The sequence below is a fragment of the Mus caroli genome, chromosome 13, assembly GCF_900094665.2.
Source record: "Mus caroli chromosome 13, CAROLI_EIJ_v1.1, whole genome shotgun sequence".
Lineage (NCBI taxonomy): Eukaryota > Metazoa > Chordata > Mammalia > Rodentia > Muridae > Mus > Mus caroli.
The window spans coordinates 97,407,771-97,421,227 of NC_034582.1; the positions used below are offsets into that span (position 1 = coordinate 97,407,771).

Consider the following 13,457-nt stretch of genomic DNA (forward strand, 5'->3'; position numbering starts at 1 on the left):
AAAAAAAAAAAAAGAAAAAAAGTTTCTCAAATTTTGAAATTTTACTCTTTGATATACTGATTAGCTCACGTCCAAGCAGATCCTCTACATTAGTAAACATTATCATTTCTAAACTTAAAATGACATAGCAAACATATAATCATGATTTTCAATGTATAAGGTAGGACTATTTAAAAATAAAAAGTATATAAACACTAGTAAGTATTGTAAAATAAAATGAAAACATAATAAAATGGTGGTTGACTTAATTACCTGAATAATTTTATCTCCTGGCTGTAGTAATTTTGATGCTGGTCCTTCAGGCTGTACCCTTGTTACAAATATACCCTTTAATGAACAATAACAAAAAAATAATTATTTATTGTCCAAATACAAACTGAAATCATGAATCAGTAACAAGGAAAATCTTTTCTTCAACACATGCTAATATGTGAATATCGTGGAAACTGTCTCCTTGACTTTTCAGAGTAACTCTCTGACAGGTCAAAATAATTTCTGCTTCTGACTTTATCAATGTAGCAGTGTCACTTCTATGGCTTTTTGGAGCGCAACAACAAAACTAGAAAGAACTTGGTAATATCATCAATATTCACATTTTTGGTTAAATTCTATGCTTCAGACAACATGGAATCATCAAATTTCAAAAACCAAAGGAAATAAAGAAAAAGAATGAGAACCATATAGATTTACATTTTCACTTAACTATGGAATTAATAAATGACACCTTATGAATGTTCAAAGACATATTAAAAAGCAACTTACATCATCATCAGGTCTGAAAGGGTTTCCTCTACCCCCGACACCTCCTGATATGCTAAATCCAAGTTCTGGATCCTTTTCTACTCTTACTCGAATCTGATTTAATATGAACATAAAGGAAGTATTACTATATTTATCTATTTGTATTCTGGTGAATTAAATTCAAGCAGAATATTCAAGGATTCATGAAAAATAAACATTTGGGCAGATGAGGTGACATGACAACACAGAACAGCACTAATGTTAATGAGTTAGTGAGTTAAAGGCACAGTGGGATTACAAAGTGTAGCTCCTAACTTTACTACTTATATGAGCTTAGTCAATCAACTAATGTTGGCCCTATTTTAACTTTTAGCCAGCATGAATTTCAATGGCATGGTGCATACCTACAGAACACACAGACATATTCCCTCTCATCAGTTTTCACTTACAGACCATCTAAATTCTATACCGTCACTGCCATAAGATATGTCATAATAAGGTACTTATTATGTTCAGAACTGGATTTAAGAAATCAACTCCTCATTCCCTCTGTTTGTATGCTTCAGGGGAGTTAGGATTTTAAGGTCAGATCAACTGATAGCAGTTTTTATAAACGACTGTAAAATGAGAATCCAGAAACATTTTCTTGAGATAGGCTCTCACAATGCAGTCCTGGATGACCTAGAATCTGCTGTGTAGACCAGGTTGGCTTAAATTCACAGAGATCCTCCTGCCTCTTGCCCTTTAGTGCTGGCTTATATTTTGACACAGGGTCTCACTAAACAGCCTAAGCTAGTCTGGATTGTCTGATGATCCACTCTGGCCTTGATATACTACTCTCTAGCTTCAGCCTTCAGGGTGCTGTACACTGTGGGTGACAGAAGCTAAATTTCTGTTATAGGATGCTCCTGTTTACAAAGACTCAGTCAAAACAAAATGTGATCACTATCGAAGGTTTCAATGCTATCATCATCACCATCATCTCATAAATAAACCACTAAGGCATATGAAATTATGACCTATACATCTTCAAGAACAAACCTTCAACCCAGTCTGCAGACTATAGCTGAATTTCCGACTATAAGAGCCAAGACTCTGGTGTAGAATGGAAACTAATTGGTCTACTATTTACAGTCTTAGAAGAAAATCTATAGGAGCAACATCAATCTATTTTGTACAAGGAATAGCCTTAGAATTAAAAAAAAAAAAACCACACCAACACTAAATCTTATTTTACATGATTGTACAGCCAAGTTAAAAACTACAAAGTTTAATACTTTAGAAAACTAAACTTTATAAATAAAACAAAATGGTAAAAACTACTGTTAAAATTCTACATGGAGTTACTGCTATTCACCTATAAGGATATATGAAAACTTTAATTTCATACTTCAAACAGTCTTGATGAGTCTTACCTCTTGCTTTGCCAGTTCATGGCCTTGTCTAGGAGAACAATGGGGATGTGTATATGGAGGCTGGTGGGCCACTTTCAGCATCAAATAATCAATTAGTTGTTCTCTAGAGGGATGCCTTGCCACAGATGCCTGAGGGGGATGATGGGTTTGACTATAATGTGCCTGAGGCCTGAGAGGCTGGCCCATTTGTCCATTACTCAAAGGCATCTAAGAAAAACATGAATTATCTTAATATTCTCCTTAGATTAATACAAAAGCACTAGCGTTTTAACATTCTACATCATTCAATACTCACTATAGTCTTCTAAACCATTAAACCACTTTATTCTTGTAAACCATTGTATTTTTTAAACCATTTTTCCAAAAGAAAAATTATTACTGTCTTTTGAATGTTTAATGATTGAATCTAACAACAAACTTTTAAACGAAGGCCTCATCTATATTTTAAATGCTTTTCTGTTAGATATAAATCTATTGTTACTTAGATCAAATGTTAAAATAGGAAACAAATATATTGAAAAACCTTAACTACTGATACACATAAAACAAGTTTTTTTTTTTTTAAACAAATTGTTAGCCTATAACACACATGCACAAAAGGTGTATTTTGTTTGTCTTTCGAGATAAGGTTTCTCTCCCTGGCTGTCCTGGAACTCACTCAGTAGACCAGGCAGGCCTCAAACGCTCTCTAGAGAGCCGCCTGCCTCTGCCTCCTTAATGCTGGGATTAAGCATCACTGCTCACCTAAAAAGGTAGATTTTTTTTTTTTTAATGTTTTTCCTCTGGAAAAAATTCAGGAGTGCAGCTTTTTCTTAATTTGAATATATTTGCTACCTTTATTTCTTCCTTTTCAGAAGTAACATGTCAATTCAGCTATCTACATAGGAATTAAGTGATTTATTGTTTATGTATACATGCCATGTATCAGGAATTTTCAAGCTCTCTAAATATTAGCTTTGTGGAATATTAAAAACTCAAGGCTTCAGTACTGATGTTTCACTTTATTTCCCACAAGAGGATAAAAACCCATCACCAGATTGAAACCATCTTTTATACCACCCATGTGTTAAGAAAGTGACCCTGGATTTAGACTTAGGATTAGATTTGTAGCAAATAGCTTATTCTATTCTATGAAGAATGTAGCTAAAAATTAAGCCTACATTATAAATGTTCATATGTAAAAAGACTTTTACACAGGAGAGAAAATAAATGCTTTAATTATTTAGTCACTTAGAATTTCCTTGCTGGCTAACAGGAAAGTATTTTTGAGAAGAAAGTAACAGAAAACAAATTTCCTTAAAATTATCCAGAATTAAAAGTTTGGCAAAAGTTTCAGAACTATATGTTGTGAAATTTATCTTGCTAAAAATACAAAAAAGTTTGTTGTTTAGTAAGAAGACTTATTATAAAAGGACCACTTTTTGTCACTGTCACACTAAAATTTTAGTTAATTCTCAAGTCTAGGACAATACATGAGTAGTTCATAACAGTGGACAAAAATGAAAATACTCTGTGTAAAATCTTATATTGGGTTAAGTACTACGTTATGCTTCTATGTCTAGAGAAAGATCTACTATAGTTATCTGTTACTGGATAACTGTAGATTTAAAGCTACAAATCTATCAAAAGGTGCTCTACCTGGCTGTGCTACGGTTTTACTATTTACAGAAAAATCTACAGGGCCCCTACTTTTTTCTCTGTTTATATCATTTATTCCATATGCAGATTTCATTATCTTCCTTTGACAAAACCAAGATAAGGCCTTCTTCATGCCAGGCAAATACTCTGTACCAGTTACAACTCCACACCCTAGACAACTGAACAGATCTTTTTGTGCTGCTGTTGTTTTTTTTTTTTTTTTTTTTTTTTTTTTTTTTTGTTTTGGTTTGGTGTTTTTGTTTTTTTCAAGGCAGGGTTTCTCTGTGTAGCCCTGGGTGTCCTGGAACTCACTCTGTAGACCAGGCTGGCCTCAAACTCAGAAATCTACCTGCCTCTGCTTCCCAAGTGCTGGGATCAAAGGTGTGTGCCATCACAGCCTGGCGTTGCTGCTGCTGTTAAATAAGACTTATTTATGTGTGTATATATGAATATGTGTAGGTGCACGCATGGCCGTGATATGTGTAAGGTCAGGCAACAACTTTCATGAGTCTGTTCTCTCTTTCCACCATGTAGGTTCTAGAGATTGAACTCATTCTGTCTGACTTGAGGACAACTGCCCCATCCACTAAGTTGTCTTTCTTGCTTGCTCCCTGACTTTAAACTCATGCTGGCCTCAAACTCTTGATCTTCCACCAGTCTTGGGTTTCAAGTGCTAAGACACATGTGCTTTTACTACACTAAGCCTATCATATTCTTAGAAACTGCTGACACCTGGCTATTTGGTTTTGTCTAATCAACATTAAATATAAGAAATGCATTAGGCTATGTTTAGCCAATGTCTCATGAAATTAAAAAAAGTTAAGAACTAAGTTATAGAGATGCATGTTGAAAAGAAAAAGGAACTGAATGATAACTCTGAATTAAAAAGAAAAGGGATAAAATAAATAAGCATGTATTAGCATGTATATGGTATGGCTAAATGCCTACGTTCAAGAGCAAATTAAGAGTTTTAGATAATAAATATGAGTCATACTTGTATCTCATTACACTAGAGGTATATAACTGGTTAAAACAAGAAAGAATGGCTGAGAGAGAATGAAAATTACCTCTGACATTGTTAAAAGAATTTATCTGTAAGTTTTTATCTACAAATACTAAAAACCACAATGATCACCTGCTCTACTATAGAAAAAGTGTGTCTCAAGACAAAGATTTCTAATCATATCTAAAGATTTTCAAATGTTTTTAGTTAACAATAAAAGATTCTAGAATGCAGAATTTAAGATAAAATCATCTTCTAACTTCCCAAGTAGGTTTATTATCAAGAACACTAAAAATTTCTTGATCAAATAAATACTAAAATAAGCAGGTGGAACTACAGAAACCAATGTAACTATACAATGATTCTCTAGTGTGAAATAAACCACAAAAAAAACCAAACTGGGAAACAGCAGAGTCAAATTCCATCTTGTATTTATGAATCATTTAAAATTCTACATAATGAATGCAAGAAAGCCTCATAAAATATTTTTAGTCGAAGTACATGAGATTTCACATTCCAACACTGCAAACCATAGCAAGCTCATTTCTCTGGCGTGAGCACCTACTTTCATCAGGCTGTCTGGAAGATCTCTGTGACTAAGTGCACCTGATGGGTGGTTCTGCTCTCCTGACATGAATCTATCATCTTGGCAACACTCTCCTGGACTGGATGTCTGGGGATGCTTCAAATGAGGAAGGAAAAAAGTAAACAAATAATATACTTTAAGATGTGAAACAAAACAATGATGACACATGAGAGGAGGAGATAGATACTGCTCGACTAGAATGAGAAAGACTCAGATCAGATGCTGTTGTCATCACTCCCTGCTGCACCTTTAACTTTCTTCAAAGGTACACAGCAAGACATTTGTTCCTGTAATGTGAAAAATTATACCATAATATATACACCATATTTTGTTCTTTTTATTTATACTCCTAAGTTAATATCTCTAATCAATAAACATAGTCAGTGGTTAAATTGTCTCAAATTTTAAGCACTAAGGAAAGTGTCTTTGATTAAAAGAAAACGAACCGCTTTTGTTTTGACCTCATGGTTCTACACAGAAAGTCCCCTCAATTCCAATGAGGTGCAATCCCAGTAAGCTAACTGTATAAAACTTGGTGTGTTGTAATTCTGCCACATTAACATTGGCTCAATATTTTAAATGCACTGTTTTATAGATATGCTTTAAAAATTAATTCATGGGGGCTGGAGAGATGGCTCAGTAATTAAGAGCACACTGACCTTGCAGAGATCCTGAGTTCAATTCCCAGCAACCATATGGTGGCTCACAACTATCTATAATGGGATCCAATGTCCTCTTCTGGTATGTCTTAAGATGGCAACAGTGTATATATGTGTATGTGTGTGTGTGTGTGTGTATACATATACACACACACACACATACATACACATATATATTTTTCCTTAAAAAATTAATTCATATCTTCATATGCTAAATATTTACTCATTATAGTTTAACTTAATGATAACCTTAAAGGAAAAAAAAGGCTCAATGTTAATCTCTCTGAATATTTATTACTATAAATATGTGAATAAAATATTAATATTTACATTAAGCTAGTACTAAGCATACCTAATTTAGAAAATAAAACACACTATGTTTTACTTTTTTAAACTTTCAAAATAGCATATTCCTAGCAGCAAAGAAATGTCAATTTTAAATTGAAAAATAACTCAAAATACACTCCATTATAATATACCATGGAACATGTACAATTTTAAGGATTTGGAATTTAATCTTAAAAAAAAAAAAAGAAACAGACCTATATCATATCCAGCTAGTTGCTAGTTCAATATTTGGCGAAGCACTTTTTTGTGTGTGATTTGATATAATTTTGTCTACTACCAGTATTTCATTTTTCTTCTCTTATTGTAACATATTTCTAGAATACATAATGATCAACAGAGTTCAATGCTTGAAACTTAAACTCCTGCCTAAATAGACAGCTATGCTTATATACTGTTGAAAAACAGCATGCAGATCATGAGTGAAAAGCTAAACTTCAAGCCATATAGGCTTTAAATTTATTTAAAAATAAAAGGCAAAATGTTTACATAAAACAAATTTGGAAGAACAATTGTTCTAGGTGACTATGAATGCCATTCATGATCTGCTGAAATCAGAGGCTGGCTGAGCCTTTTCTTCTCCTTTTAACCTAAGATGCTCCAATGATTGCTGTTGCTAAATAGCAAAGAGATCAAGTCATGCTAATGGCAGGACACAGACCAAGATCAGCTCAGAGCAGCCACAACAAACTGAATCTGGGACACAGTTCCTGCTCTGGGACATAACAGGGCACAGCCAGGGATGAAGGCAGAGGGGGACTAACAAAAAAGTAAAGAGCCTAGATCAAAAGGGTCCAGGTGAAAGTTACCTACAAGAAAGAATAAAGTAAGTTTGTAGAGAATAAAGAGCTTTCAGAGCATGAGAGAGGATTTATTTAGGGCTGTGCTACCTCTTTATGTCCTTAACTAAGCCATGACAGACTTGTATTTACTCTTAAGCTTTCACTAGAATGATAAATCTTTCACCACTAAGGACCATGATGAAATGTGTTCAACTAAGTATTTGGATTTTTCCTTTACACTGTTACTTTTGTAACTTCCCCAGTCTCGTATTTAATCATATTCTGTGAAATATGATTGAACCCCGGTGCATATAGTGCTTATTACTAGACTCATAAATCTAGCTGGCTAGATCATTAACATATGACCAAAGAAACAGGGACAGAAGTTGTAGAACTAAGTCATAAAGAACTCAGAAAATACAAAGATTTCTAAGTCACAGAAATTTTTCCCTTAGAAATGTTAAAAGGCGATCTGAATTCTCTTGTCTATGTGCTAAAGTACTGGCCTACTGCAGGTACTCACTCGAAAAATGTGCCCACCAGAACCTCTTCCGTCTGCAACACTCAGGGCAAGGCTGCCCTGGCTGCCATGCAGATCCCTAGAGCTGCCATAGTGAGAACTGCTTACAGCAGTAAGATTGGAATTAAAGGACCTTGACAGCATACTCTAAATAAAGAGAGGGTAGATTTACAGAGATTAGTATAGCATGCAAAATCCACAAGACAGGTTATATACACAGATTTATTTACAAGTAACCCCACCCACATCACGAACAAATATCATCATGCAACACTGGAATTCAGAACCCGAGAGAAATTGGTACATACGGCTACATAACAACGAGCATATACATGAAGAACATGTATAATCACAACCATTCAGATGTTCACGAATAAAGGAAGTGCAAATATATAGTTGCTTTTATTTATTAAATACTGTCATTTCTTTTATGCCTAATATATGTCAGAAATAGAAACTGGACACATACCCAGATATGTATTTATACATATGTATATACAGTAGTATATAAGCAACTTTTTATTATTAGATTAATTTACCAGCAATTAGTAGTTCTGAGTCAAGTTTCTGAAGGCTCTATTTTACTCTACAGAAATTCTCTTGTTGAATAATGTCAACATTTAAGCATACATGCTTCAGCCAAAGATATTTGTGATTCTTTCGAAATTTATTTTCCACATTTAAAAAAATTTTTAAATTTTAAGATGCAACTTTAAAAAAAGACTTTCAATTTTTTTTATTTGTACATGTGTCTGTGCACATATGTATGTATAGCTATGTATGTAGGTGCCCACAGAGACCAGGAGGAAGAGTCAGTTCCCCTGAAGCTGGAGATGTGGGCTTGATGGCTAAACTAGGTAAACCACATTTAAGGAATGGGCTGTTAATACAATTGGGAAACATACAGCTTCTTTAGATTTGAAGTTGATAATATCAAGAAAAGATAAGGAATTGTAAAAGGAAAAAACCTATAAAATTGTTACTCCTTGTTTTGTGATTTTAAGGTATTGATTTTAACATGTTAACTTGATTAAACACTAAGCATAATGTCCTAGGGTTGTTGTTCAATGCTGCTGATGGTTATCTGATAGCACAAAGACAGGGCTCAGTACATACTTTACTGTTAGCAAGGTTCTAGATCAGTGGTTCTCAACCTTCTAATGCTGACACCCTTTAATACGTTCCTCATGTTGTGATGATCCCTGTTAAGTTTTTCTCTGACCACTGTATATGTACACACACACACACACACACCACTAAATGTACTTTATAAACATTTAAAGACTAGCAGTTGGGTGTGGAAACAGGGGTTGGTTCTAGGTCAACTATAGAATGGAGGGGAAGAGAAAAAAAAAAACCCAAAATCTGAAGAATACAGTCTAGAAAGAACACAGAAGACCTACAGTAACAGTAATGCTATTTTGGTATTTGCTAGAAATATTTCCTAACCAGTGAGCTGGCCTAATACTCCAGCATACTCATTAGTCATTTAGTACTCTGTGAGGCAGGGGTATGGCAAATGTTAACACAGCAAGGACAGCTCCACTTAACAAAATAAGCAGTATGTATCTTAGGAAAGAGAGCTATCTTGTCAGCTATGGATTTGTGTCCAGTGTTCCCGTTTCTGTTCTCACCAGTTTTCTATTTCATTAATTCACTGAATTAGTTTTTGAATTATAAGACACAACTACAAAACTACTGTCGTATTTTCTAGGAAAACTGTGTATCAAATTTCTAAATTTATATTTTATGCAATAGGAAATAGAAATGCTAAAAAGCTCACTCAATAATGAGCTAGGTGTTACTTGCTTCCTATTTCCTGAAGTCCAGACACACTCATGTCAAACAGAACAGTGAGAGAACAGCTACTTACACTATAAACTACACCAAATAAAACCTTTCTCTATAGAAGAAACCCCTCCTTTATATCTCTGATAATAGTGGAATTCCTAACAGCCACTTACACAAACCCCTTAGTCACAGTGACTATAAGAATATTCAGCCAGAAACAAATGCTAAGGATGTCTACTCTACTTCCAAAGTCTCTTGAATTCATCCTGTATCTCAATAAACTGATAAATACTTCATTCATTCTTACTCATGTCTCCGAAACAGCCCCTTTGACAATACCTTTTTCCTTCTAAAACCCATTTCTACATGTGCAATACATGTTTATTGTAAATTAGAGCCATGCTCCTACTCTCAGCTTAAGAAAATTTAAAATTCCCAACAAAATGAACATAGCCTCAACAGTGTGCTATAGGGTTACAGCAAAGAGAAAAGATGAAGTAGCTACAGCTCACAGATATTAGCTAAAATGTAACAATGTCAGTTACTGGATAGAAGGTAATAATCACATTTTATGCATTTTTTCGCAAAAATATTTAAGGAATTTAAAAATAATAGACTAGATATGTTCAGCTGCATTTAAATTTTATCATATAATTAATAAGTAAAGAAATTATAATTTTAAAACAAAAGCCATATATATGCATATATATATGTGTTGAGTCTTAATAAAAAAGTATTTGGGAGGGGGTGGGCAGGGCAACAAGGTCTCACTGTGTAGCACAGGCTGGCTTCAAACTGGTAGTGCTCCTGCAGCCTCCCACGTGCTGCAGTTACAGGTGTCATGGTGCCATGCCTGGCTGAAAGAGTGTTTTTTATACATTTGGGCCACGTGGCAATGTAGTAACATCAACTTTACAGGATTTTGTTTGTTAATTACTTTCAAAAGACACAATTTACCAATAATGTTATAAAGAACACAAGCATTAGTTATTTTACCAACATGTCCCATTTGTAGTACAGCCACAAAACACTCAACTGACTTGTTCAAGTACACCAGAAATGCAATCTAGCAATGTCAAGAACAATGCCATGCCAGAGTCATCTGTGTCAGTGATGATGTTAGTTCATTTAATACAAACTGGAGAGAAAAAAGTTGTTTTGATGAAATATTTACACTTGAAAATACATTTTCTGTTATTTTAGTAATTATACACTAAACTGCTATTTCTTACAATATTTACATAATCAATGGTAGTGAGCAGAAAGCAATGAACATAGACGGTATACATACTGTGACTAGTATGTGTGTACTAGTTACGAGAGACATACAAGCATGTCCATGGAAGACTTTGAGAGTTCTAAAGCAGCTTACATACCAGCTCACCTGACCCGGCTTCAGTTAAATATAGAACTATGTTCCCAACAACAGGGGAAAACAGACTATAAGTAGATAATAACTCAGAGTGTCTTATTTTACTAAATAAAAACAAAGGATGAACCATTTCTAAGGAAAAAATTAATAAAGAGAATGAAAAACTCACGTTCAATTACCTTTTCTAACTTTTTGGCCTCAATGTGTCGTAGTACTTGTTCCCGCCAGTCATGAGGAACTTTGCTTTTTCCTGGAGGATCTAATAGAGAATGTTCAGACCCGACCCTTGTATTTGGTCTTTTTGAAGGACTAGTCCGTGAGTAATTGAAATCACTAACTGACATAGTTCTCTCTGGTATTTCATTAATAGAGGGACGGGCACTCTGAGGCCTTGATGTATTTGGGCCATCAATGCTGTATGCTCGTGCAGAAAGAGGTCTCTGTGATCCTGCCACGACTGGAGTTCTTCCCATTGAATGTAACTCTCTGTATGATAAATAATCTCCTTCAGTCCGCCTGGTGGGCTCACCAAGGTTTACAGAAGCTGTTGAAGACACGCTACTCTGTCTCTGAATAGTAGTCCGGGTTACTGCTGGCACGAGTCGGTCATTCGGGGAGATAGCCCACATTTCTCCATGCCTGGCTGGGGCAAGTCTCTGTTGTAAGTGGTATCCAGTATTGGCTCTAACATTGTTATGGTTAGAGAAATTCATGTTGGCAGAATGCTTTGCATAACTGTGATTTTCTGCACTCTCAGATCTTGGAAGGCGCTGAGGTGGAAAACTGACAGGATCTATTTGTGGATTCTGTTTAGGGTGCCACAGAGTGTCTTTCAGTGTAGCACTGCCACTGTACTGGACATTATATTGTGGAGGACCATACAGGTGAGGTGTAGACTGTGGGCCAGGTACTGTGGGGGCTCTTATTATAGCTGGCTCTTCAGGGTTATGATTGGAATCAAACTGGAAAATTGCCTTTGTGCCTGAGAGTAACTCAGAAGATGAGGAGGCAGCAGTGAACACCTGCAGGGGCTGATCACACAGCAGCGTGGCAGACTTGCTTCTGACTATGCTCTTCCCATCCACAGCAGGTGCGATTTTAACTGCTGCACTTGGCGCCTGAGGGCCATCATCACCAAGAATGTCATAGATTTTTAAGCCTCCAGTCTCCATGTTAGTTATACTATGAGATTTCACAACAGATCCAGTTGGACCACTTCTCTGAGGAGATAGATCTTCCGTGCTTTTAGAAATACCCACGTCAGCAGAAGAACTGGTATTCTGTGCTTCAACCCTGCCAGGAGACTGTGGAGTGTCCTCAGAAAGACCATTTACCTTATTTATGGACTCCAAATTCGGAAACTTATTTCCATTTTCTATGTGCTCAGCCTCATTTTTAGGATGAATACTTAAAAAGCCTGTTCCAAGTACTATATCCTGCATCTTTGATCTTTCTATTATTTCTGGTTGAAAAATATTATTGGTCACAAGTTTATGAATATTCATGTTGATATGGTCTAATTGGCGAGAGTCATCAGATGTGGCTTTTGAATCAACATCTTTTTCAATCAGAACTAACTGTTCTTCAATATTCAAATCATACTCAGGTAACTTAAAATCCTTTTTATCATTAATTTTGAATTTTTCCTCTGGCGAATTGTTTAAATTAACTCCATTTTGTAAAAGGCTGTTAAAATTTTCATCTTCTTGTCTAAAATAAAAGAGAATTTTATGAGAAAGTAAAAAACAAAACAAAACAAAACAAAAAGCAAAACTCAGCAAGTTTTTAGTAACTATTGGTTACATAGCTAACACAGGTAAAAGAATTGCGGGAGCTCCGGAACAAGACCTTTATTACCATATCCAAGTATCAATACAATACCCCATTGATATGCACACATTTTGTATTAAATATCAGTTAAAGTTAATCAAAAGCTTTTGTCAAGCAGAGATTTTTATTGTTAGAGAAACAAGTAAAACAGCTAAAAGTCATCTATAACACCAAGACTAATTTAACATCAACATACGCAATACAGTTTGCTACAGAACAGGTTACTAGGCCTATGCTAAGAACACTATGCGTAGAATGATGTACCTTCAATGCTTCAAGGTGGGAAAATCCACCGAGCGTCAGACAGTAACTTCAGTGAGGAAGTCAATGGCACAGGGCCAGTTACAAGTAGTTCTGAAGCTTTACATTAGCTGTACTAACCACAAGCTACTACTCTTAACAAGTGCTTGTTACTCACAAATATGTATATAATTAAGTTAAACTAAAACAAAACTGCATAAACACCTAAGTTTACAAAGGATCAGAAGAGAAACTATGCCTGAACATGACTCTCTGGCACAATCTGGCAAATTTTTATAAATTTGTCATTATAAAACTACAGAAACAAGCTAGAGAAAGTACCCAAGGAGCTAAAGGGATCTGCAACCCCTTTGTTGGAACAACATGATGTACTAACCAGAACCCCGGAGCTCTTGTCTCTAGCTGCATATATATTGAAAGATGGCCTAGTCGGCCATCAATGGAAAGAGAGGCCCATTGGACTTGCAAACTTTATATGCCCCAATATAGGGGAATGCCAGGGCCAAAAGAATGG

General features: G+C 35.3%; 1 protein-coding gene across 8 annotated transcripts in view; it reads right to left on the reverse strand.

Moving 5' to 3' along the window:
- Window positions 1-13,457, reverse strand: part of Erbin (erbb2 interacting protein) — a 100,873-nt gene that overhangs the window by 3,810 nt on the left and 83,606 nt on the right. For 4 of the 8 annotated variants that reach the window (XM_021179875.2, XM_029468539.1, XM_029468538.1 and 1 more), the window contains 6 exons: window positions 11,032-12,562; window positions 7,693-7,836; window positions 5,363-5,479; window positions 2,157-2,363; window positions 763-855; window positions 253-327 (listed from right to left, as the gene is read on the reverse strand). In XM_021179875.2, the coding sequence (XP_021035534.1) occupies window positions 253-327; window positions 763-855; window positions 2,157-2,363; window positions 5,363-5,479; window positions 7,693-7,836; window positions 11,032-12,562 (2,167 nt within the window). The remainder of the gene's footprint in view (window positions 1-252; window positions 328-762; window positions 856-2,156; window positions 2,364-5,362; window positions 5,480-7,692; window positions 7,837-11,031; window positions 12,563-13,457) is intronic. The other 4 variants (XM_029468540.1, XM_029468544.1, XM_029468541.1 and 1 more) reach the window with 3 other exon arrangements.